Raw genomic sequence first — 26,763 nt, 5'->3', positions numbered from 1 at the left:
TGGTTTTGATATTTATTTAAATGGCAAATATCTTTCAATCAATCCTGGTAATTTAAAAATTCACAATCAAGAGGAAAACTCTAAAATCCATTTTAAGGAGTTCATTGCAAAATTGTATAATTTTATGATTTTATTTTTTATTTGTAGATATGTCTCTGTTGTGGGAGTGTACAAAGAAAAAAGGCTAGGGGGGAAATAATCTAAAATGTTAGTAGCATTTATCCCTGAGTGATGGAGCTTTGAGTGTATTTAATTTTCTCCTTTTATAATAAGAAACAGAATAATTTTTGGAAGCCAAGGAAGAAGATAAGCTTCCATAATTTCTGAAAGAAACCAATACAGGATCACAGCATATTGCATATCTATCATATTTCTTTCACTGATCAATATTCTAAGATAGTGGGTGTCGGTTCCTCCACCTTCAGTTTCATTTTCCAGATGGTTGTGGACAGCGTCAAGGCCGGGGTGGTGTCTGTGGTGTACGAGCACAGTGGCTTGACCCTGGAGAGCCTGCTCCACCTCACGGCCAAGGCCCTGGGCGGGCGGATGGCACAGAGCCTGGGGATATTCAGCGGTGGGGACAGCAGGGGAATCGACCTCCTCCAAGGTAGGACGGGGCGTTGGCCAAGAACCACCACACGGCTCTGTGCTTAGGTGGTGTTTGTCCACATGTGTGACCTTCAGCTACTATTTCAGTTCCAATTTGCTAAAAAGTGTTGATTTTGGTTTTATGAAGAAAAGGAAGCAATGTTAATAGCTTCAAACACCAAGCTCTGTAAGTTGGTGTCACCCATGAAATTCATTACATTCTCCCTGGGCTCAGACTGCAAGCGAAGGGCTTGGCTGACCACATTAAGTCTCACGGGACACCTTTCAAAAGTCTCGGGAGTTACCTTTTTTGGAGGGAGAGGAGATGATGAAGGTTTTGGAAGTCAACTTTAACTTTCTCTTCTTCCCCATCGTATACCTTGCCTCCATCCTTGTTTATACCTGAAATAGAATTGTTTTCAAGTTTCCCAACGTGAAACCTCCCATCCTTGTGGGACAAGAGTAGGGTGGGAAGCCAATGGTCAAGGGTCCAGCTGGCAGGGAACCCACAAAATGGCGGAGTGGGTTCTGGAATCACCCTTCCACTCGCTTTCTCTGTGGCTGGAACCCAGCAGGCTTGGAACATTCCGGGGAGTTTCATTTTGAGCAAAACCCAACTGCATTGCTGTCTGACTGGCTTTCCTTGTCCAGTTTACCTTATGCCTGGAGCAGGCTGTGTTCCAACTTCAATTTTATATATCCCTCCAAGGCAATTCCCAGACACTGTTTGGGATTTAAATTCCTGATTAATTACATGGCATCTCTTCTCTAAATGGGGAGAGTTTTCTATTGCGTGATTTACTCCAGTAGTAGCTTCACTTCACATGGACAGGGAGAGCTTATTGCAGCTTCCGGATCTCAGTCTTTTCTTTCCCCAGATGAGAAATGTTTCCAAACTCTGCCTTTTCCTTGTGTATTTGTTTTGTTTTTTAAAGTAGTAGCAACAATAACAAAATACTGCAGAAAACTAAAGTTTCCTTCTGTATAATTGTGGTCTTTTCCCCAAAGGTTTTTGCCTTAAAAACAACAACAGAAACAAAATCTTTTGCCCCAGTCCCTGAAGAGGTCCTTCTTTGTGGATGTGGACTTCTGAATGGGAAGGAGAGAATTGCCAGAGCTCTGTGCCTGGTTTCTTAATAATTTAATTTCCGTGACTGAGAGAATGGACAGTCTGTGGGGCTCCTTTACACACGTGCAGCTAGGCTGAGCCATCACACAGAACACCCACGACGTGAGAGGAAAGGAGAATTTCAGTGGTGTTTACGCGTCTCTGGATGTCTTACCTCCACCCCAAACTCTTTATTTTTTGATTGACAATTGCGATACTTTTGCTTGGGTACTTGGTTGCAAATCCCGGGATTGGCCGACACCCTCTGCCCACCCACACCTCCGTGCGGTGCCGGCCACGATGCCACGGCGACCCCCGGGACAGATGACCCCAGCCTGTTAGAAGGTCCAACTCTGCGCCATCGCGCCAGGCTTTTCATTACCCAACGTGCAGCTGACCCACAGAGAAACCGGTGAAAACATTTTGTCCTGCATTGCTTAGGAGTGGTGTAAAGTAAGTTAGTAAAGTTAGCGGTCTAAAATAATGGAAATTACTGCTTTCCATTCAAGTTTTTGAATAATAGAAGTTGCAGTTGTGGACTTTGTGGCTGCCTTCAAATCTAGGTTCTCTTTAATATGTTTAAACTTCACTAGTTGTTCCCTTCCTTTTTTCCCCTCCAGGTGTGTGTATGTGCGTGTGTGTGTGTGTGTGTGTGTGTGTGTGTGTGTGTAACAGAATCCCAAGAATGTTCCCCTTCTCCAGCTCCTGCCTGGCATGTTTTTGCCCTCACGGCTTTGGTGCTCTTATGGGTACGACTGGGTGGTCTAATCCCTTCAAATTTATTTCCTTCTCTTGGGATTAAGCCATAGACAGATGTGCCAAATGACTATTGCAAAGTCTTATTTCCTGAGGAATGCCAGTTGGAACAATTTTTGGAGTGGAAAGAATTGCTTGGGAGGTGAGGCAAACGTCTTCCTCTGTTCGGCTTTCTTCCCCGCGACCCCCGAGCCACGAGTGTCTGCCCCCCCCGGGTCACGACGTCCTGAGCCCTGGTGTGCAGTGTCGTGTGCAGCCCCTCGCGGTGCACGCACAGGTCCCGCAGGGCTCGGACACGGTCACAGGCACATGGTGGCTTCCCCAGTGCGCGGCTGCACGTCGGCAGCTGCCCAGGGACCCGGCAACGGCACAAACTCACGGGACGCTTCGGTTTCTCCGCAGGCTGCAGCATTGGACTCAGCAACGTGCTGCGGCCGGAGGTGCGAGGCTTCTGGGAGACGCTGGGGAGCTCCGTGGCGCCTGCGGACGAGGGCGGCCACGTGGACCTCTTCGCCCCGCTGGCGGCCTCAGGTCAGCCCGGAGACCCGCGGAAGATCGCGCACGCGCGGCGGCAGCGTGGGAACTGGGGAAGCCGCTGCAGGTGGCCCTGCCGCCGTCTGCTCCTGTTTCTTTCTCTCCTGAAACCTCATCTCCCCGGATGTTTGGGGGCCGAGGAGAGTCAGGGTCAGAGGTCACAGTGGCTGCCCCTTCGGCCTCATTTCTGCCTATTCTGGAACACACAGCCAATCAGCACAGGGGGCGGAGACAGCGCCATGGGAACCACGAGGGCTCCGCCCGAGGAAACGCCCCCTGCTGGTGGGGGGCGGCGTGCGGAGCCCGGCAGTGACCGAGGACCCAGGTTCGAATCCCACTCCTGGCACTTTGCAGCTGTGCCGCTTTAGGCAAGCTCATGGGTCTCTGCTCCCCTTTCTGAAAATTAGGATAATAGTACCTTACCTAACCTCCAGGACTTGTCAATATCAAAGTAACATAAATATTTGAACCATACAAATAAATAATAATATACTTACATAATACTGAAATAGTAAAACTAGTGAGGTGCTTTGTAAACATGAGTTTTGTTGAAGACTGCTGAGGTTGCTGATAGACTTTATATTTTGCAATACCTTTGAACTTATAGGATAGTTAGAAAAATAATACAAACCCCACACAGAGAACCAAACATAACTCCACCATCACCTCCAGATACCCAAGTCCACCAGTTTAAATGTTTTGCCACATTTTCCATATCATTCTGTCTACCTATAATCTGTCTATCATCAATCTATTTATCTATTATCTATCATCTTTCTATCTGACTGTGTCTTTTCATCTATTTATCCCCATTAATCCCTTGAGTGTAGACTGTGTACATCGTGCTTCCTGAGCACATGGGACAGCCACGTACATTCCTTAAGAACAAAGATATTCACTTATGTGACCACCTTAAGTGCAGTTATCAAGTTTGAGAAATTTAACATTGATATAAAGGTTACAGTCTATATTCTGATTTTTTTAACCTTTCCTCCTCCCTTTCTAGATCCCATCCAGGATCACGTATTGCCTTTAATGGTTATTGTCATTTTAGTTGCCTTATCTCTTTTTTAAATTGTGGGATCACATATACAATATAAACTTTCCCATCTCAATAATTCCCAAGCATACCATTCATTGGGATTAATCGCATTCACTATTGCAGTACCCTCATCACCTTCCATTACGAAAACTTACCCACCTTCTCAAACAGAGACCCTATATCCATTATGCATTAATTCCTCATTCCCACTACCCCACTCCTGCTCCTTGTACACCAGTTTCTATCTCTGTAAGCTTGCATGGTCTTCAGTATTTTCTTTCAAGTTGCCATGGGGCTTAAATTTCACATCTTGAATCTATAGCAATTTCATTTGCTTTGATACCAAATTAATGCCAATAGTATTAACAAACTACATTCCTATACCCCTCCATCCCCCACTTTTATGTTGTTCTTGTCACATTTATATGCTTATATGTTGAGTCCCAAACCACTGATTTATCATTTTATTTGTTTGATTTTTAAATCCTTTAGGAAGTAAAAACTGGAGTCACAAACAAAAATACAGTGGTACTGGCTTTTATATTTATCCCTGTTGTTACTCTCACCAGAGATCCTTATTTCTTCATGTGGCTTTGATCTACTGTCTGTTGTCCTTTCCTTTCAACCTGCAGAACTCTCTTTAACATCTCTAGGGCCAGTCTAGAGGTGAAAAACTCTGTCAGATTTTGCTTACCTGGGAATGTTTTAATCCCTCTCATTTTTGAAAGTTTTGCTGAACATAGAATTCTTGGGTGACACTTTTGTGCTGTCAGCACTTTAAATGGGTCATCCTGCCTTCTGGCCTCCATGGTTGCAGATGAGAAATTTGCACTTAATCTTACTGAAGCTCCCGCATATGTGACATGTTGTTTCTCTCTTTTGAATTTCTGAATTCTCTCTTTGCCTTTGGCAATTGAGAATTTGACTAAAATATGCTGTGATGTGGGTCTAGTCAGGTCTAACCTGTTTGGAGTTCACTGAGCATCTTGGATGTGTATTTCATGTCTTTCATTAAATTTGGGATGTTTTCAGACATAATTTCTTTGGATATTCTCTCTGCCCCTTATTCTCTTTTTTCTTCTGGGACTCTCACATGTGTATATTGGTGAGCTTGATGGTGTCCCACAGGTTCCTCAGGCTTTCTTCACTTTTCTTCATTCCTTCTTCTTTCTGCTCCTCAGACTGAATGATTTGAATTTCCTTATCTTCAAGTTCTCCATTCCTTTCTTTTGCCAACTCCAATCTGCTATTGAACTCCTCTAGGGAATTTTAAATTTCTGTAATGGTGGCCTTCAGGTCTGTTTGGTTCCTTTTCATAATTTCCTTCTCTATAATAATATTCTCTTTGTGTTCATCTATTGTTTTCCTGATTTACTTTGGTTCTTTGTCCATGTCTTCCTTTAGCTCTTTGAGCGTATTTAGGACCATATTTTTAAAAGTCTTTGTATGGCATGTCCCAGTTCTTATCCTCCTTATTTATGGTTTCTAATGCTTTACTCTTCTCCGTTGCTGGGCCATCACTTCCCATTTCTTTGTATGTTGAAACCTGGACATTTTAATACTTTAGTGTGTTATTGCTGGAATTTAGACTCTGAGATGTTTGTTCCTTAAACTTGTATCCAGCTAGTCTTATGGCAGAGCTTTCCTTGAATGCCAGAAGCCAGAAGCTAACCAAAAAGAAAAGAAAAGGAAAAAAAAAAGGAAAAAAGAAAACACCTTTCCCAGTTTTTGCAGATTGACCTATCCCTATAATGAGTTTAGAGAATAGCTCAGGGCCAAAGCAAAGGGGCTTCTGTGATCCTTTCTGCACACGTGCCTTGCCTTGGGCATGTGTGTGTGGCCCTAGGAATTCTCCCATTTACTTGTTCCAAATGCTCCCCCTTCACTGGGAAAGAGTTTACTGATGGTCCCAGGCACTGCACCATATGTCCTACAACCAGCAATCTCTTGCCCCAGCAGCACAACTTGACTGCTTTCCCACAGTGTTCTGTAGAAGAGCTTGGTGAGCCACTTTGTACACATGAGGCAAGTTCTGGGACAGCAAATCACCCGATAGATGGGGCCAGACACATATGCACCCAGCACATGCATGAAGGTTACTCTGCTCCCTCCAAAACTGGGACCAGGGATCTGCACTGGGAGCACAGGGTGGCTCTGCACCGAGCCTGTGAGGTGGGAGGGGCCAGCCAGGGTGCCAGGAGATCCTACTGCTTTTAGTGGCCTTTGTCTTGATTCAGCACTTGCCCTGTTTCTGCAATCCTTTAAGAGTTCCATGGAGCTTTGAGAAACAGGTTTCTGCCAGTTCTTACTGGTTGTCCAAAGCTTCTGTGTGGAGATGGAGCCCTGGAGCTTCTCACTCTGCCATCTTCAATGGTGTCTGGCTGCTGATAGAATTTTAAGTGACTGTCTAGAATCAACCACCTTGAGGCAAAATTGATTTCTGTTCTTTGAAGGAAAACTCTGGAACCATTAAGTCAAATTTACTCTTAGTAAAGCTCTTAAATAAAAGCTCTGCGTTCATGGGCTCTGCCTTTTTACCAAGCAGAGAAGGGCAGCGGGATTGTGAAATTAAATTTTCTCAAACTATTTCTTCTTACCCATTCCTTAGGGGACTTTGAGCTTTAAAGTTCTCCTTAATCCTCATATTTCATCCAGCTATTCAATACATGCAAAGCATGCCCCAGCGGCTTCACCTGGCAGAAAGGAAAAAAAAAAATGGATGGAAGGGGCTTCAAAAGAGAGTGAAATACAAAGTATTTGATAAAATATTTTGGTAAAATTTATTTTTACTTTCACTCAATTATTTAATTTTAACTATATAAAAAATACATAGAAAAATCAAGGAGAAAGCATAGCAAAATAGAACAGCATCTCTCTCTAGATGTACATCAACTTTTCTACTTTTGAAATCAGTTTCATAAAGTAGGCTGCAGAAAGCATGGATGGTGTGATCCTATTGTTTAAAATGCATGTTTTTGTGTGGGGGGTGCATATAGAAGAGGGTTTGGAAGAATGTATAACAAGGTTTAAGAGTAGTTGGATAGAATTATAGAATTATGAGTCTTCCTTTTATTTTTTTCTTTTGTTTGCCTTTATTTCTGCAATGAACTAATATTGCAGAAAAGCAACTTTTTTAACTGGCGTAGAAGAAAGTGGAGTATTGAAAGTGAAGTATTGAAACGCAGAGTGAATAAGGGCAAAAAGAAGGAAAGAACAGTGGATTTGGTGACTTAAAAATTGTCTCAAATGTAACTTAATGGCCCCCAAACAACAGATTTCCCACCACCATTTTGGGCGCTGTAATCATCCTTGAGATTCTTGATTAAGGCAAAATCCACCTGGATGAACCATCAGAGACCCCGCTTCTCAGACCAGAATCTCCCATTGCACCCCGCCTCAGGCCTCCATGGTCTCCCCTTGAGCTCGCCTCCCCCAGTGGCTATATCCCTCTGAAACCTTCACAGCAAACCTCTGAGGACCACTTCCAGACCATTCCATTGTCCACCACATACTCCCGCTCCAGCAGTTCTTTGTGAGGACCCTGAAGCCACCCCCCCCCACCTTTTCACTCGGTGTCACCATCCCTTCCGCCATGGTTTCATCCTTGTTAGACGTGGCTTTAGTGGCCCATCATTTCCTCTCTGCCTTGCAAAGAATCCTAACTTCCTTGTCTCTGGCTCGATCCCACCTCTTCTGGGTGAATCCCAACACTGGTGGGCACACAGCTATCCACACCCCCGCTCCTGCCTCACTAACGCACTGAACACCACTGGGACAGCAAGACAGCCGTTCCGGGGCCGAACTCGGCTGTGACGGCCTCGGAGTCAAACAGGACCGCGCCGCCGAGCGCACTCCTACGACGCGTCTTCAGTAAACTCATTTCCCGCTCCGTGCGGGGACCATCTCGTACCTTCTCTGTCCTCAGGTTCTCACTAAGCCTCTCGGCTTTTGACCTCACCTCTCAGTTCCCTGAGAGCAGCATCGCGTGGAAACTTCCTGATTCCACCCCCTTCCCCCATATCCACCCCCCCCACCTTCGTTCCGTCTTCCCTTCCCTTTCGGTGGAAGAGGCCCTTTGCTAGTGTCAAAGGTCAGCTACTCCATTCGTCCCTTCACCTTTCACCTCTGTCCCTTCACCTCTCACCACTGCGCTCCTGCAGCCTCAGTTCCCTCTTTATTGGCTCCTTCCTGTTGCATCAGGCACACCTGAGGCATCTCTGGTCTTAAAACCAGGCAGACACTTTTCCTCAGCCCTTCTGAGGCCCCCCAAATGATAGTGTGTGTTTGCTTCACCTGGGGGGGCTTGTTAAAATGCACATAGCTGGGCCCCACCGCAGGCCTCTGGCTCGGGAGGGCTGGGGGGGCTCCAGAATCTGCATTTCAGCAGGTTCCCCTGTGGTGCCGACACTGCTAGTCCCTGGACCCCACTTTGGGAACCAATGCTCTTCATTCACTGCACCCCCCCACCCCGTTCTCGCCTCAAGCTACCCCGGGTCTTTTTCGGTGAGACCATCGGGGCTCCATGCGCCCAAGTCCGGTTGTCCCTTCTCCGTCCTCACCCTGCTGTGGCCTCGCAGCCGCGTCTCACCCAGACGGACATCCTCCCGGTCTCCCCGATGCAGCCCCCAGGCCCCGCGGCCTCTTCTTTACTCTCCTGTTTCCTGAGCAAGCCGAGCTGTCCATTTACTTTCGTCCACGCTTCTGCACACGCAGAGTCCCGTGCTTGGAAGCCTGAATCTCTGCTAGCGTCCCTCTCTCTCCCACTGTCTTCCAATCCTGCACATTTGGCAGAATCCCGGACGTCCTTCCAGACGTGGTTGCAATGAGGGTGTCGGCAAACACCGAGGCACCAACGGGCCCTCCCTCCCCTCCCCAGCTCAGCCGCTGGGCGTTGAAAAGGATGGCGTCTATCCCAAAGGCTCAGGCCCCAGGCAAGGAGCAGGAAGGCCTGACTTTTGTTGGTGCAGTGTCTCCATAGCGGGGCTTCCTCGCTCAGAAGGAGCGACTGGGGTGAAAGGAGCCGCGGGGCCCTGGGTGGGGGCCGTCTGCCCGGGCTTCCCCGGCCATGACCTCAGCTGGTGTTACCTCACTGTCACGGGGTGCACTTCCTGAGCACATCACAGACTGACTCCCTTTGCCCCGGTGTTCAAGCAATATCATCTTCTCACGGAGATTTCTTCTCAAGGGGAGAATGTGCTGGCCAGAGGACTTTAAAGTCTCATCCCCTTGGTTATATTTTTAATAAATTAAGAAAGTGGCACTCTGGTTTATCTATCAAGCTCTAGTGAGTGGGCTCATTTTGAGTCTATTCCCCAAGAGATTGAGTCACTCTTAAGATATGTGCAAAAAGGTTTCTGAGCCTGCAAAGCTGGGAGCGTCCTCCCTCAGTGACACATCTCCCGTTTCAGTGCTGCTGCAAAATGCATATGACGCTGTATTAGAAATACTTTCTAATGTGTCATTAAACGTGATACCCGCACCGTCAGCACAGTGCTGTGCCCGCAGGAGCACTTAAAGCTTCACCAAACGACTAAGTGATAGAAATCAGAGGCAATGCCCTTGCACTGGTGACTGAGGTTGGATGCAGCACAAAGTTCACTACCGTGTCTGACAGACACCACTGGTGGCTGAGTCAGGACCCACTCCCTCTTCCTCCTTCCCATCAGAACCCCAACTGTTACAGGGTCCACCCTGCCCGGAGGTACCGGCTGTATCCCCAGGTCCAGGTGGGCCCCGGTAACTCAAGGCCAGTCTGAGCCCTGTGGAGTGCTGGTCGGGGGGTGGGCTCAGGACTAAGCTGGCCTGATCAGACCAAAATGAGGGGCTTTTCTCCCTTCACTGGGAGAGAGTTTCTCTCTGTCCCCCTCATCATGACCAGAGAGGCAGGGCCCTGGTTGCTGCTGGTGGGCATCTTATGACTGAGGGTGGGGGGTTTGTTGGGGTGCAGAGTCTCCAGCTCCCCTCATGCCTCAGAGTCTGCATTTCAATGAGACCCCCAGGGCCCGTGCTGGAAATGGCAGAGCAGCGGGGAGAGAACCCCGGCTGCTGATGACACTGCTGAGCCTCCGAGTCCCTCCCGGAGCCGGCCCTGCCTCTCTTTTGAGACTAAATGATAGGAAAGGATGTTTTCCTCGGTTGTTTAATTTATGTTGAACCTGGTGTTGTGGGACTCGAAGCTGAAAGCCATCTAATGCTAAACTCATTGAAACAGTTTTATAAACAAGAGTCAAATACGCCTTCCGGGAGGTAACGCAGAGTCTGTTTAGCTGCCCCTATTATTTCACCGATAAGAGTGTGAAACCCAGAAAATCCCACACCCAGGGACTGGCAGAGCTGGGGCTTTAATCCAAGACCTCTAACTCGGAGTCCAGTGTCCTTTTCACTGTTCGTAAAACGGGGGAAGAGCTCTGTGGAAGGAAGATATCAAACCTTTTCTGAGCACAGAGAGGAATGCTTTATAAACTTGGCAAGGAAACTCTGAAAACACTGGATCCCAGCCAGTAAGAGACAGCCCACCTGTTCAGCTACTGCCATCCCGTTTGAAGCAGCCATCGAAGGGGATTGGAATAACTGCTCATTCCTGGTCAACAAAGAATTAAAATACACGACCCATTATATGAGTTTCATCCAAGTGTTTCTGCTACATCACCAAAGAGTGAACTGAACCTCAATTTGGACCATCATATTTATTGTGTGTTTCTCATTCAAATCTGTTCTCTTCGAAGGAGACCTGCTTTGAGTCAGACTATTTTAAAAATACACATAGATTTTCCCTTTCCTTGGGTTGAGTTTCCAAATTTGAACCCAAGCGCCAGGCTGAAATTCTTGCTCTTTCTCCCACCCTGTTGTCTTGGCCTCATAAGTTAAATGTTTGGTGTCAGCATTTAGGGGTGGCCTGTAAAATGTTTAGGGGTGCTCCCTGGGGGGATTGGAAATGAGGAAGAGAGCTGCTGGTGACCTTCCTCGGCAGCTCACTAGTGCTCCTTGGTAATACGTGGCGGTTCCATTTCAACTTGTGAGTAAACTAATGGAAGTGTTTTTGACAGCACAGAGGCCGGAATGGAAGTTCTTTCTCAGCTGTCGCAACTCACGGGCACATTGTTCACCGCCCCCACGGGGACCGCGGCTGGCTCCTACCATCACAGTAAGTGGGTGGGGACACCGAGCCGGGACCGATGCAGGAAAGCACAGGTATTCACGGTGGGCACTGTGTTCCCATTCCTGTCTTCCTTGCTTTTTCAGAAGAATGCTAGTTCCTCCCAAATTACTTATAATCTCATGTCACTCAGTCTTTTTCTTAAAAGGGGATGATTCGTTGCAAACACTTGCTTCAAACCATCATTTGCAAAAACTCTGTCGAGAACATCATCTTTAACAGCTAAGCAAAGATTTACAGTTGCTATTCAAGAGAAATATGAAAGACAAAGGAAACTTCTTTTTAATAAAATATACTCAATATCATTATGATTTCATTCGGAAAAATGAAAGAGCTACAAAGAGATGGCAGAAGGGGCTCCCTTCATTTCCATTTCAGTAGCATTATCTGAGGGGAGAAAACAGTCAGAACCAAAAGATACCTGAATGCAAACTTCCATTCCAATATTAAAGCTGCAAATCCTGGGTCAAAATGAAACAGCAGCCAGCCAACGTGAGAACCAAGTTGCCTTGCTGCAGTTATGCTAATCATTTTCCACTTTAAAACTCCTTTATCTCCTGCCAGACAGAGCTGGGAGCTATGTAGAATCTACTGAAAGCGTTGCCTCTCCAATCCCAAATGCCAAGGGCCTTTCGGGACTGGGGAAAGCTGGCACGGTTTCTAAACTAGTAAAGGAAAAGATTCCCTGTAGATGTCAAAAAAGCACATTGACTTAATATAGTCTTGAAGCATAAGTCTCCTGTTGATTTTATTTGATACAGTAGCATCGCCAGACCATAGTCTCTTTGCCTGCAGAGAGAGGCTTCAGCCTGGCATGTTGTTTTTTGCAACGTGGAACAGGTTTTCCTCTTTTTCGCCTCTTCCCTTCCTCCGTTGACCCTCCCTCTTCTCCTCATCCTCCTTATGGCAGATCCTGTCATACGCTTGTCACGTGTCTGTCCATAAGGCTGGGGGAAGAAAGCATGTAAGGCTTTCTCAGTACTCAGGACAGAAAACCAAATTTAACGAGCTGTTGTATCACTCAGATGAATCGATCTTCAAGGAAAGAAATGTTCGTAAGTGCCCAGCACAGGCTTGTAGGGAAATTTGTAGAGAGGCGGCAGCTGGAACCAAGGTGAGAAGGATGCAAGGTTGGCTACGATGGAGATGACTTCACAGTGTTACAGGGAAGCCAGGCCGAGGGGGTTTTTCCTGTATTTCCCCTTTTAGCATATAAAGAGAAAGCAGCACTGTCCTATTTAGATGCCCACTCTGCTTCCCAGGCACGACCCAGCAGCTGTTTAATTTTTTGGTTTCAAATATGTCAACCCTTGTCTGTCAAAGAGTAGGTAGGCATTTGAAATGATCCGTTGCGTTCCTTTGGAATTTCCAATTTCACCTTTGGAAGCAGACTCTCAGTGTTGCAGTCTTCTAGTGAGGAAGGGTCATAAATCCAATATAAATACGACCCCATTTTGGTTGCACTTTGAACAATCCCCCCCCCCGAGCTCAAGTCCGCGATGGTAAAAGGAGAACGTGCTGTCAGTTCTCAGCGACTGGCTGGGACCCCCGCCGGGAGGGCCGCCCCCCGCCGTCTACTTCTGCGAGCCCAAGCTGCAGGCCTGGTGCCGCTTCACGGACAGCCTGGAGGACGCCCTGGCGGCGGCGAGGAGGCAGCTGCGCCCGCTCTTCCAGGAGCTGCAGGAGGAGGTCAGCGGCAGGCTCATCGGTGAGAACCGGCGCCGCTTCTCTCGCGGGGGACGGGTCCCTGTCCCCGGCCTCTCCGGGGTCGGCGTCACAAGTGCAGGTCCACCCTCCAGCAGCTCCAGCAGAACTTGACTCCCTTTGCTATTCGTAGCTCCTTTCAAATACAACAAACACCCACAGACCACAAATACGCTCAGGTTCGAAATGCCAAAGCTAGTTCTTATTTCCACATTTGGCCATATTATTAAATCCTGCGTGAGGCAGCCACTTACTGAGACAAAATTCACTAAGTGTTTGCTGAGCTAGAGAGCATTGCCTCTTCTCACTGGTTTGCTCTAGAAGTTGCCCCCAAACACCTCCTCGAGGCATCTCTGGGGCAACAGAATCCATTACTAAAACGCTTCCCCCAAAGCCTTGTCCTACTCTACCCAGAAATGTAATTTGGTGACGGGCTCCGTGGTCCTTTGCTGATCCTATCAGACATCACTGAACCCATTTTCCCATTCCCGTTCCATTCCCGTGAAAGAATTGGCATGACAGGGTCTTCTGGAAACATTCCTATCTCACTTATGGATCTTCTCCTAAATCAGTCCATTTTTAAAATAAAGTATTTTTGCCCCCATCTTTACCTATTCAAGTTTTTCCTAACTCTTCCCATCTGACTAAAATACTACATCAATGAAATCACTATATAATACATGAAATTATATAGTATATAATTATAGTATATAATTATGCTGTATTCTGTATTATATAGTTAACTATGACAGCCTTCCTTTTGTCCCTTCCTCTGCCCTGAGCTATCTTTAGGGTCTGTTTACATAGCTACTTGTTGACACACGAGCTGTAACCCAGCAGCCTGCTCACAGATACCCCATCTGTCTCTACATTTCCTACATCTCTTTAAAGAAAAGCCTCCAGCAGAGGGACTTGTCTTCTTGTCTTTATGTACCATGTACTCTACCACATTTAGTAAGTGTTCAAGATTTCAAAATAGTAATGGGGTTTATAAATGGGTGATAAATTAGTTCTCTTTGTCCTTTCATAGATATTAAGGACTAGAGAGAAAGATGGAAAGATAAACTTTTTAATGAGAAAAGTGTTTTGTTGAAGTATATACAAGCAATGAGACATCAAATGGAAGAAAATTATTTTCATTTAAATGCATGTTCAAAATGTAAAAGAAAACTAAGTAAGTCTATGTATATATGTTTGTATGTAATTTCCTGTGAACTTAAAATATTTATAAATTGAGGACAAAGATGAAGGAAAGTGTGGAAGAATTTTTGATGGGTTTGAGAATCTAAAATTTAAATGTATAAGGTTCCTTTTCACATATTCCTTCTGTATTGTCCCCTTTTAGAGATTTCATCCAATCTTAGCATTGTCAGGCTAGTTACTTTTTTCTTAGTGCAAAAAATGTATTTATTGAGATATATTCACACACAGTATAATCCATCTAAAATACACAATCAGTGGTTCTGGTATCATCCCATAGTTGTGCAATCATCGCAATCAATTTGAATACATTTGTTACTGTTGATGAAAGAATATAAAATATTACTGTTAACAATAGTCCATAATTTCTTTTCCCCATATACCCTCTATTAACTCTTTGTTCTGGTTCATGAAAGAACTTATTTACATTTTTAGTGTCAATCACTGACATTGTCCACTACAAGGTTCCCTGTGTTTTATGGTCCCATGTTTTCACCTCCACTTTCCTTCTGGTGACATCCATGACTCTAAACAACCCCTTTCAGCCACATTCACAGATAGCCCAGCACTATCACTTATATTCAAGGTGGGTGTTTTTACATGCTGCACTTTGGGTTGCTTTTGCCAATTTTTTTTTTTTTATCATGGTGGATAAAAGCAGAAGAGAATATTTATTCTTATTCTTTGTATTTTCATTCACTGAAAACCAGCTGTGAGGACTGAGTTGTTTTCTTCTCGCTCACAGCTCTTATGTAAATGACAGGGCGTGTGGCCTTGTGTTTACAGGGCAGTTTGTGTCCGACAACATGAGTGTGGCCAGAATTCTGGAGAACCAAGAAACTGCCCAAGCCCTGGCAGACGGACTTACGGAGCTGTCAAGAGAAAACTGTGTGAGTGTTTGTGGAAGAAAGCAGAGCACAAAAACGCCAGCACTTACATGTATTTTGGAGTTTGCATTCTTAGTTTTCATTGCTATAATTATTACTTTGACCAGGGGGGCACAGTTTCTCGGAGAAACTGCATCAGTTTATGAAAACAGCCATTGAGGGATTCTGGGCCCAAGATGTACAAGGTACACAGAAGAGAACATGGAAAACTTATTTACAGTTGATTACATTGTGCACTGTTTATGGTGCTTAATTTCAGTCAGAAGTGACTTCTTTAAAAAATATGCTAGTGGCTTTGCATTTCACACAAACATTACCCAACAGTTAAATCAACCAACAGTGTGAGGGGCAAGTGGAAAAAGCCTGGGGCCGGATATAAAAAGGTGAAGGGCAAAGGGGCCTGCAGGAGGGAGGGAAGGAGACACAAAAGCCCAGAAATAACGAAATGAGATTTGGTTGGGGGTGGGCGTGGGAGGCCTGGAGAAACTTTTCCTCTGAGGCCAGTCCTGGGGGTTCTCCCAGCAGAGGAGGGAAACAGGAAACAGGGTCAGGAAACAGGAGAGGCCAGTCCAGGAAAGCACAAGGACGACAGCGAGGCTGATGGGGCCTGAGAAGGCAGCTGTCTGTCCGGGGCAGCCAGGACTAGGCTGGGGACAAGGGGGCGAGGGCCGACAAGGACACAGAGGCTGGGCGAGGGTCTCTGGTGTCCAGGGAAAGCCTGGAGCTTCTTTCCCGTTGGAGCGACTGGACCCGGCGGTGACTTTGCCCGGTCCTTGCTCACATGCTCTGTCTCAGCTCCAGGTTCCATGTGGGCCCTGGGCCTGCCCTCGCCAGCCACCCTGGGTGGACCTGGAGAGGCCACAGGGAGCTGCGGCCTGAGCTCCCCGAGGACAGATGGTCAGGGACGGCCCCAGGGACACCCTAGGCCTGGGGAGATGCTGCGTCCCAGCTGCCACCCGAGCCAGCTCGTGACACAGGCAGAGACCCGAGAGTACATCTGGGAGCTGGAATGTGTCATCAGGTAGAAAGTCCCATCGACTGAATTGAATTGAACAATAGCTGCTCTATTTTCTGGGGATATAAATTAATTAGGTAGAATGCCAAAACTTTACTAAAAACAAACAAACAAAAGAAGATGTATTCTCTTTTCGCTTTGATGACCTGTATTTCAGATGGATGTTTTAAATAGGAATTCTTTTTGTGGGATGTTGGGTGGATTTTTCAGGACAACCCCCTGGAATTCTTGTCATCTTTCCTGCTGAAGAAATGCAGTGAAAAGAGCAAAGAAGTCGAAGGGAATGGTCTTCCGGCAAAATGTGGCTCGAAGGCAGCGTCCATCGCGAAGGTGAGCTGTCGGTGCACTCTCAGGCAGCCGCTTCCCCTGTCGAGGGAGACCCCGCGGGGAAGGAATTCACAGATGGGGGTGAGGATGCCCTGGAAAGCTTTTGATTTGTCATTTGTCCTACGACCTTCATCTTCTAGGATTAGTACCCAAAAAAATGGTTTTCTGTAGTCCTGATAAGTAGGTAACATTTGTCCATTTCAGAAAGGTACAGCCAGGAAAGCAGATGTCTTCTGCAAGGCTATGCAGGCGTGGTCCACAAGCCCCGGGCTCACAGTTCTGTCTGGGCTGGGGGGAGAGTTCAGCTTTGGCATTTTGTCTTGTTGCTTCTTATTCTGACAAACCCTGAAATATTCTGTGGTGGTTTGGATGTATTATGTCCCCCAAAATGCCATTATCTTTGATGCAGTCTTGTGTGGGCAGGAAATGTATTGGTGTTGATTGGGTTGCAGACTTTTGATTGGATGTTTCCGTGGAGATGTGATCCCTCAACTGTGGGCGAGATCTTTCATTGGATAATTTCCATGGAGGTGTGGCCCCGCCCATTCAGCGTGGGCCTTGATGAGTTCACTGGAGCACTATATAAGCTCAGACAGATGGAGCGAGCTTGCTACAGCCAAGAGGGACACTTTGAAGAACGCACAGGAGCTAAGAGAGGAGCTGCAGATGAGAGACAGTTTGAAGATGGCCATTGAAAGCAGACTCTCATTCTGGAGAAGCTAAGAGAGGAAAAATGCCCCAAGAACAACTGAGAGTGACATTTTGAAGAGGAGCTGCTGCCTAGAGAGGAACGTCCTGGGAGAAAGCCATTTTGAAACCATAACTTTGGAGCAGACGCCAGCCAGGTGCCTTCCCAGCTGACAGAGGTTTTCCGGACACCATTGGCCATCCTCCAGTGAAGGTACCCGATTGTTGATGCATTACCTTGGACACTTTATGGCCTTAAGACTGTAGCTGTGTAACCAAATAACCCCCTTTATAAAAGCTGATCCATTTCTGGTGTTTTGCATTCCAGAAGCATTAGCAAACCAGAACATATCTTAAGGAGAAAACCTTTTTTCATTTGCAGCCAGGACACTCTTGTCTGTGAAACTAAGAATGACTCTTTTTTTTTTCTTGAGATTCGAATACCTAAAAGAAAAAAATGGATTTGAAGCCAGTTTTTTTCCGAGAAAAAGAATAGTTTTCCCAACACTATTTGTCAGAGTCCATACACTGTTGGCAAAGTGAAATAATCACCTCGTGAAACACTGAAAATTGTGTTGTCATCCAGTGAGCTGACTGCCCTGTAGGGAAAAGTCATCTCAGAAGCATTTTACCCCTGGGGAAAAATCACCTGTTTTTGATGTTTGGAGACTTTGGATACCAGCCTCCAACAGACTTGCTCAGAGACTGTTTGTGGAAGGAGCCTTTGGTTTCTCCTCTCAGGCAAATTATTGGTTGCCCCCCTAAGCTGATATTCTTCGGGTTTGCTTGGCATTTCTTTAGAGGATAGTGGGAAGGAGGTGCTGGGGAGCCTCCTCTCTGCCAGGCAAGCTGCTCAGCAAAAGGTGGGCCCCAGTGACCCCGACCCACTGCCTGCTGGGGTCAGACCCTGGTTTAACCCCACTCTCCACCCCACCATCCTCCCCAAGGGGATCTTAACAGCACACTCCCAGGGGCATATGAAGACCTTTGCAGGCAGGAACCTGTTTCCGGAAGTCTCTCTCTTGTGACCACTGCCCTGGGAGAGGTCGGTCCCCTGCGTGGTTACACAGCTGACCCCAGCAATGCCCCGGGCATGGAGAGCCACCTGAGATGCCCCCCTGCCCCATTGGGGAGGTGGTCTCCACGCAGCCCTTGGCCCATGAAGGCCTTGGGGAGCAGCGCCCCGGCCTCATGACCACTCTGGTTTTCCCAGTGCCCGGGTTCCAGAGCCTTCCTGTGATGATGCCCGCCTCCCCGGAAACCTTGGGGGAGCTCCACCTCCACCTGTGACCCTAAGGGGACGCTGTCATCCCACCCCCACCCCGGACATGGCCCTCTTGGGAGCAGGAAGACTTGAGAGCAGGAGGACAGGCAGGGGCTCCCTCGTCTGCAGCCTGAGTTTTGCATGTGAAAACCCGAGGACTGGTGAGAGCCTCCTCGAATCCCCCAGGCCTGCAGGGGTGATCCCTGGGCACTGCCCTTCAGAGACGCTGCCACTCTTGGCCCTTAGGTTTTCCCCACCACATAAAATCCTCATCGAGCCGTCTTCTCAGCCTGCTGTTGGCTGAAACCTCTGATCACATCCATAAGATAACTCAGAATGTTTGGGTTTAAAGGTGTCTCTGTTAGAAACTGAGCTTGCTTTGTTACATCACCTGCATGTAAAAAAACAAAACAAAACAAAAAAAAAAGAAATGTGAAAGCCCCTCCTGCCAGGAATCTCTCTGATGGTTTTCCTTCTTTCTTTCTAAAATCAAATTAGAAAAAGCATACATTAGATTCTCATTTGGTTTTCTATTATTTAATGCTTAAAAGCTTGTGCACAAAACCCATAAAAATAAATGTGGGGCATCTACGAGGAAAAACCATAGGTGCTGATTTTGAATCAAATAGAGATGCTCATTTTCTCCACACATCAGGGTTTATATTTAAAACTGAATACTTGTTCAGAAGAGCACAGCGACTCATGTCCAGAGGAGTGGAAAGGAAGTGTTTGCTGAGACCACTGTGAGAAGATACTTCCACAGGGGCTCGTGCAACAGGATTTGCCTGCCAGACCCAGACTGTGGAGACACACTCTGCACATGTGTGTGTGTCCCTGTCTCTCTCATCCATCTGTCCATCTGTCCATCTGTCTGTCCATCCACCTTGCTGTCCTCTCCGTGCTCCCTCCTGAGTTCTGGGCTCCTGTAGACCCCGACAACGCAGACCATGGTGATGGATTCACAGTGGGGACCCCCTTGTTCCTGAGCTCTAGCCCTCACTTTCACGACTGTTTCTGGCCCCTATCCCGGCAGCCGAGGGTTTTCTGGGGGAAGCCCCAGCGACCACCAGGCCTGGATGTCTCCGGAAAATGCAGTGCCTGCCGTTGCTGCGTCCTGGGGGAGCTTCCCCCCGTGTGGGCAGAGGCTAGTTGGGCAAGCTCATTTCTGACGCTCTCCCCTATGTGTTCTGGAAGGAGTCAAGGCAAAGCCCACCAGCCCCCAGTACACAGTTTTCTCCTGGATGTGCAAAGTCTGTTGCCCCTGTTACTTCCTCTGAAATCATCACCAGAAATAAAATAAGCATGGGATGGCACCTTAGTCTAAAACTAGGTTCTGAAACTCTGAATAATTAGAAGTATAATATAAAACAAGAGAAGTTGCCATTTTTAGGTTCAAACAAAATAATACACTAAGCCGATTTCCTATCCACAAGGAAACATTTATTTTAAAAAAGTACTTTCTGATCAGATGGCAGAGTGAGATGCTCTGGGACTCTGTCCCCTACAGAAGCTTGAACAACCATCCAAGAACAGGCAGAAACGGCTTTCTTGAAGCTCCAGGAAACAGTTAAAGGGTTGCAGTAGCAGGGTGCATGCCGAGCCAAGAGAAAGGTGTCTTGGAAATGGTAGGCAAAGCTCGGGGCACCTTGCTGCCCACCCCCGCTTCCCTCACCATTTGGCGTGGAGCCGGCTGGTGCTCCTGGTTCTGGAGGGAGCGGAGTTTCCCGCATGCTTATACTGGGACCATGTATGCCTGTGCCAGTCTGACTGGTGGTGGCCCGAAGGGATGAACCAGGACACAGGTTGTAGACTCGCTGTCCCAGAACTTGCTCTGCACGTCGCGGCATCCCACAGAGCTCTGCTGGAGAACACTGTAGAGAACTGTCTCCGGACAAAGGTGCCCCAGCTGCGGACACTCAGGAGGCCCTGTGTCCTAGGGGACTGAGGACCTCCATATCCGTATAAACAGGGGAATTCCTAGGCCCTGCGTGCATGCCCAGGACAAGACGCACATGCAGAGAAGACTGGGGAGGACTCTATGTGCTTGCCTCTTTATTAAGACGGCTCAGTTCTGAGGGAGAGCACGCCCACAGGCCCATCTGCAGAGACTGGGAAAGGCGTTTTCTGTTATCCTTTTGTTGTTGTTGTTAGCTCCTGGCCTTCAAGGAAATCTCTATCAAAGCATTGACTGGATACAAGCTTAATTGACATTAAACTATCTAAATGTCCAGATTGCAACAAAAAATTACAAAACATAAAATGACAGAGGAAGCGAGGGTCCATGAAAAGGATGGAGTGAGGAGAACCAAAGACTGAAAAGAGTGGCTGCTCTGGAGCCAAAGATGAAACCAAGCCCCCATGTGAGGAAGAAGGTTCTAGAATAGCCAGGGTGTTCTTGGGTTCATGCCAACACCTGCATTTTAGCGTAGAAGTTTTTAAGTGAGCCTGCACAGTGGGGTGATGTTCCAGGGAGGGTGTCTCCTGGTCTACGAGACCCCACACGGTTCTATATCGTTTGGGATGCACTCATCTCAGCCTGCACCCCTTAGAGTCTGACTTTCATTTTCTTTCTGCAGCCACTTTCAATCTGCATGACAACTGGTGGCACCACTGACTCTTTGAAGTTGTCATTTCTTTCTGTTTTTTCTTTTTTAAAAAAATCCAGTTTTATTGAGATATATTCACATTACCATATAGTCATCTGTGGTGTACAGTCAACTGTTCACAGCACCATCATATAATTGTGCATTCATCACCCCAGTCTGTTACACCATAAAGAATATAAATAGGGATAAAAAATAAAAGAAAACGAACACCCAAATCATCCTCCCCATCCCACCCTATTTTTCATTTAGTTTTTGCCCCCATTTTTCTACTCATCCATCCATACACTGGAGAGAGGGAGTGCAATCTACAGGATTTTCATAATCACACTGTCACCCCATATAAGCTACATAGTTATACAATCATTGCAGTTGGATAGTTTCAGGTATTTATGAAGTTGTCATTTCTTGACCATAAATAATCAGCACTATTATCAATATATTTATTTGTAAAAAAAGTGTTCCACTCAGATGGAAATTTTGGATTATTTTGTCAAAATTCAAAGTAGCTTCTCTTCCCAGCCTGAAGAATCCACATATGCTGATGTGCGGCACCCCAGGCAGGGAGGACAAAGCCCTGACTGCAAGTCTCCCTGGGGCTCAGGGGGGCCTGGCATGGGCCAGGGGGAGCTGCTGGCTGCAGCCCAGTGCGCCGGGTGCCTTAGACGTGGGGCAGCTGCCATCTCAGGGCAAAAATGCATTTTGTCTGAGTAGAGTACGGCCGGGGCAGCCTTGGTTCCCCGTTGGTTGTTTCCCTCCAGCCTCGCCCCGGACCTCCAGGCTCTCGGCGGTGGCTTTATTTCTGACTAGGGAGGACGGAGCAATGACTTGGACATCAGTTTCTCTCAAGGCCAACATGGGACCAGGGTCCACTGCTCGAGCGGACTCTGAGATGCAGCCGGATGGGGCTGTTTGAAAAACCTGTGCTGATTTATGTGGAAACCACAACAAAAACAATAAAACAAAGAAGGGTGAAGAAAGAATATGTCATATTTCAAAGTGGAAACAGATAGGTGTAGAAAAGTTATGTGACTTGTTTATGACGCATTATCATCAGGTGAGAAGAAGGGTGACTTTTATAGTTTTGTGAGCTTTTCCTTCCGGCATCTTAAACGTAAGGTAAGTTTTTTGCCCTCAGCAGACAAGTGACCCAGCAGAGCTGTGGCCAAGGCTGGTGCCCGGGAGTGCGTGGGATGTTTGGGATGGTGAGAAGCGGCCGACTGCTAGAATCACTCCGCTGGGAAACACGGAGCCTCCCCAGTGAATTGTTTCCCAAGTAGAATGTAGTTTGAAAGACTCTAAAGGTTATTTTTTAACACCAAATTTCATGTAAGTGAGGCATCCAGTTTCCATGCACTTAATTCACTGAGTCGAGGGAACTCAGTGGCAAAGGCTGAAGGCAGATGGCTGCCGAGCTCTGCCCTGGGTCGAGGTCCCGTGGGCACCCAGTCCTGCCTCCAAATAATCAGGTCTCCATTTCCTCCTCAGGAAGGCAGAGTCACAGAAGACAGTTCTCAGGACACCACGCTGAGTCTCAGAAGCAAGGGTCCAAATGTTGAGGAGCTGGTCGCGCTGGTGAGCCCACTGAGTCGTGGCACACGCTTTCCACGGTCTTTGCTCCTGACAGTGAATTTTCAGCCTTTATCCTGGGTCATCTCCTTTTACCTTGCAAGTTTCCTCTAGGCAGAAAAAAACTGATTATAACTGGGGGCAATCCAGCTGGCAGCATTTCCAGTTGAATACTGGTCTGTACACAAAGCCCTGGCCTGAAAAAAGTCGAGCCCAGAGGAAGCAGTGAGAAATCGTGGAAGTGTGGTTGGTCCAGATGTTACTCTGTGATGCTCCAGTATTATCAGTAGGACCTAATGGCACCTGACATAAAGGCGCCTGACATTAAGGCGCATGGTTTCTAATTGACCCACCAACCTATGGCCTGATTCCAAAAGGGAGTATAGTAGGTATAACTTTCTGAAGACGCTGCAGCTGGGTCCTGTCCTCTAACACAGCAAGTGCATGCTGCTTTGTACTTCTGCAAAGCCCATATGCATTTTCTCACAGTCCATCACCAGAGACCAGTGCAGTAAGTGTTAGCAGCTGTGTTCTATAGATGAGGAGCTAAGTTAGAAAAGCTAAGTGGCTTCCCTAAGGGCAGACCAGCTGGATTGGAAATCCTTGCAGCCCCACGGCACGCTGGGCCTAACTCGCTGGCCGCAGACCTGGCAGGCCAGGGGTCGCTCACCACCAGTGTCACTGGCCATTCCCGTGTTCACAGATGGCCACAGGGGTGACGGTCCCATCTGACAATTGGTGATAACATCTGACAATGGTTTTGGTTTGACAACCAAAACTTCAGGTCACAACTATTAATTTAGATTATTTTGGATCAATTATTGGATTAACTCCAACATTTAAAATACATATAAATGTAAATACACATAGAAATATAAGATGGGCTGCGAGCCAGCTGCCAAGTGGGAGGCAGATGGATTTTTAACTCGTTAGCTGTGTCTTAGTAAGCATTACATGCAGACCATGTGTTTGAAAGGAAAATTTAAATAACTAAGAACTGTGTGTTTATAATATTTCAAACAGAGTGCATTTCCTCATTTTTCTCCATCATTTTTTACATTTTTATTGTATGTCGTGAAATTATGGTCGACTCGCCTCTACTGAAGATCTCACAGCACTCTCTGCCTTGTCCTGTTTTATTTGGGGCAGTGTGGGACATACTTAGGGCTGGAGGAAAAAGAGAAAATGGTGTTCAAAGATGTGATTAGCTCTCAGCTCAAATACCAGACCAGTAAAATTTTAAAATTAAATACTTTAATGGCTTTCTATTGTAAAGTTGCTTATTTTTTGATTTTTTAAAAATACAGATAAAAGAAAAAGAATGACTAGTCCCAGAGATGAGAATTGATTTCTCCACATGCCGACATAGCACAAATAATATCTGTGCGTGGAATTTCCTTACCTCAGGTTATGATTTCCCCTGTACATTAAAAATAAAATGGGACTTTGAAATAGAAAAGGTAGGACACCTGCAAACCTGACTGTCCCAGGTTCATCTGGAAGGCAGAGCTGCGTGTTAGTGTTCCAGAGCGTGCCCGGGGGGGGGCAGGGACAGTTCGCTTCGGTTCTACCGTCTGCAGGATAATCAGTGAAACACCACGGGGGCAATGGGGAGGCTCCCCAGGGTGGAGCACCCAAAGGCTTCCTTGGAGACGGAAACACCCTGGCGGCCTGGCTCTGCGTCCTTGTCTCGTCTCTCCGCAGCTGCACCTGGCACCACACGCCTGAGCCATGCTGGGGGGCCGGGAGGAAGGTCTCACGCGCCCTCCCCTCCGCTGCGGCCCTGCTGGGGGGCTCGGCTGCCTGAGGGGACCCGGGCGGTCAGCGCCGTCCCCCCGAGTCCCCTTTCGAGGGTGCGCAGGGAGGGGAGGCTCGGAGCGACTGGCGGCTCGCTGCGCCCGCTCCTCCGGCCGCCTCGACGACGGGGCTGCGGGGCAGAGGCGCTGCGCCTTCCCCACCGACCCGCGGCTCTTCCGCAGGAGAGAAGGCTCCGGGAGGACCCCGCCGCCGGGCGCGCCCGCGTGGTCGCGGAGCTGCTGGCGAGCGAGCGGCGCTACGTGCGGGCGCTGGAGACGGTGCGGGCCGTGTACGCGCGGCCCCTGGCGGCGGCGCTGGCCTCCAACCGGGCCGTGCTGAGCGCCGCCAGCGCCGACGTCGTTTTCGCCGACGTCCTGCGGATTCTGAGTCTCAACAGGTAACGCCCAGACACGTATTTTGAATGACACTCACCGTGCGGCGCCAGGAGCTCTCGAGTTGTCTCAGTCGCGGGGGACGCTCCGTCCTCTCGGCCCTTCCCGGGGGCCTGATCGTCCCGGGCGAGGAGACCCCGCGCGTCCCTCCGGGCCGAGGGCAGCCGCGATGGCGCCGGGGCTCACCCAGGGTCCGGGGGGCTGATCCGGAACCCGTGCGCTCTGCGCGCAGGAGGCAGCGAGATGGAGCAACGGAGAAGGGACAGGAGCACGGAATGGGGTTAAGCATCTCGGGTCCTGCGTGGGGACCCGCAGGCGGGGCCAACTCGATGGCAGCTCCTGCACCTCCCGGCGTGGAACACGCTGCCCCCGGGGACCGCTGGAAATCTTCGCCCGCTGCCCGCCTGGTGACTGGGGACAGGGCGACCGGGGCAGCCCGTGATCTGTGCTCGGACTCAGGCCCCGAGGGGAGAGTTGGGGACCCGCCCCCGCCAGCTCCTGCCTGCCCCCCAGCCCCTGGCGGCCGAGAAAGGCGGCGCCAGCTCGTTCTGAGTCCTCACGCCCGGCTCCCTCCTCTGCAGGCAGTTCCTAGCCCACCTGGGAGAGCGGCTGCGGGGCTGGGGCCCGGCCCACTGTGTGGGGGACATAGTCATCAAGTTTGGGAGCCGGCTGGACGTATACACCAACTTCTTCAACAACTACCCTGCTATCCTGAAAACTATTGAGAGGGTAAGTGGTTGACTTGTCCTGTCACTGCACTGGGCTCAGCGTGAGCAAGGACGCGCGTGTGCAGTTCAGAGACCAGCGTGACCTGCAAAGTGCCCTCCCTCCTCTCGCCTCCCGGGCTACCCCCGAGCTCTGCGAGCCCCTTGGGGGCAGGGACCTGGACCTGCTTGGTTTTGGCCACAGGGGCCCGTACAGTGGCCGGCCCGGAGCAGGGGCCGGGAACCGGGTGTGGAAGTGAACTAGTGCCCACACCAGCGGCCACCCCTGCAGCCCCTCCTGTGTCCCGGCTGCTGGGGCCTGGTCAACAATCAGGTAGCAACAAGATCACAAGATCGGGAGCTGCCTCCACCCTGTTCCAGCCATCCTACGCGGCCTGGGAGCTCAGCAACCTGCCCTGGGAGAGGAAATAACAAGGCAGAGAGTTCTTGTAACAAGAACATGCAATTTAGGAATCCCACTGTGAGGAAGGAGCTCCTTTGGCTTACATTCCCTGGAGAGCTCATTATGACCGATTTTTCCTGTTGTGACTTAGGCCAGCTCTTAGTTCAAGCAGGAATAGCCACCTCCTTCGCAGCCCTTGCTGCCCTTGTTGGGGTGTCCTCTGCTGAGCCCCCAGCCCCTCCCCGCAGCACAAGAGGCAGCCTGGCCTCAGGGCGTGTCTCCCACAGGTAACCCTGCTGGGGAGCTGAGCCACTGTGGGGCCGCTTGATGCCCAAATGACGCAATCTCCGAGGGCCCACCCTGAGGTCAGCACCACCTGTTACCAGAAACACATAACTTTCTCCTCAAATATGTCCTCACAGGGCTGCTTGCACTTTCACCACAAATTGGAGCCAAAGTTTTTGTAACTATGGCTAATAGCTATACCTATTTTATCAGCAGGGAAGTACTCAATATACGACAGCCATTAATAGTATTGAAATCAGTGCATATTTGGTTTCTTGGAATTAGCACTGCTCCATCATGTAGCGTGTACCCACCTACTCTCGGTGGAAGGAGCTCTCACAGTGATGCAGGACTAGATTTGAAAACAGAAATTAGGTAGGGACAAGCGCCTTCATAACATGATTGACAGCTGTATTCCAGGCGAGTGCCAGCGACGTCCCTTACTATATGAGGTAACATTTCCTGAGTGTCACGCACTTGTATGGGATTTTTGTCCATCACCGCAATCCTGTGAGTTAGGGACGATACCCGTTTTACAGAGGAGGACACTGAGGCCCAGGGAAGCACAGTCCCTTGGCAAGGCTGCACTGGCCGTCCGTTCCAACTCGATTCCACCTCTCCCTGGCTGCCGTCTGTTCTCATGTGTCTACGCTAAGTTCCATGACTCTGGGTAGGTCTATAGTGCAATTAATCCACTCTAATATATTAGCAAGGCGCCCAAAGCACCAACCATGCCGTGACT

At 48.4% G+C, this 26,763-nt stretch overlaps 1 protein-coding gene across 8 annotated transcripts in view; it reads left to right on the top strand.

The window, feature by feature from the left end:
- ECT2L (epithelial cell transforming 2 like) overlaps nucleotides 1-26,763 on the top strand; it is a 116,876-nt gene that overhangs the window by 74,094 nt on the left and 16,019 nt on the right. For 6 of the 8 annotated variants that reach the window (XR_005218044.1, XM_037844205.1, XM_037844201.1 and 3 more), the window contains 9 exons: nucleotides 439-607; nucleotides 2,855-2,983; nucleotides 11,080-11,172; nucleotides 12,710-12,892; nucleotides 14,875-14,978; nucleotides 16,201-16,320; nucleotides 22,360-22,446; nucleotides 24,420-24,634; nucleotides 25,211-25,358. Coding sequence is in view for 7 of the 8 variants with exons in the window: in XM_037844205.1 (XP_037700133.1) it covers nucleotides 439-607; nucleotides 2,855-2,983; nucleotides 11,080-11,172; nucleotides 12,710-12,892; nucleotides 14,875-14,978; nucleotides 16,201-16,320; nucleotides 22,360-22,446; nucleotides 24,420-24,634; nucleotides 25,211-25,358 (1,248 nt within the window). In the remaining variant the exon portion in view is untranslated. The remainder of the gene's footprint in view (nucleotides 1-438; nucleotides 608-2,854; nucleotides 2,984-11,079; nucleotides 11,173-12,709; nucleotides 12,893-14,874; nucleotides 14,979-16,200; nucleotides 16,321-22,359; nucleotides 22,447-24,419; nucleotides 24,635-25,210; nucleotides 25,359-26,763) is intronic. The other 2 variants (XM_037844207.1, XM_037844203.1) reach the window with 2 other exon arrangements.

This window comes from Choloepus didactylus, chromosome 7, assembly GCF_015220235.1.
Source record: "Choloepus didactylus isolate mChoDid1 chromosome 7, mChoDid1.pri, whole genome shotgun sequence".
Taxonomy (NCBI): Eukaryota; Metazoa; Chordata; class Mammalia; order Pilosa; family Megalonychidae; genus Choloepus; species Choloepus didactylus.
Note: the sequence above shows the minus strand (reverse complement) of the source record. Positions and strands in the feature narration are given on the sequence as shown.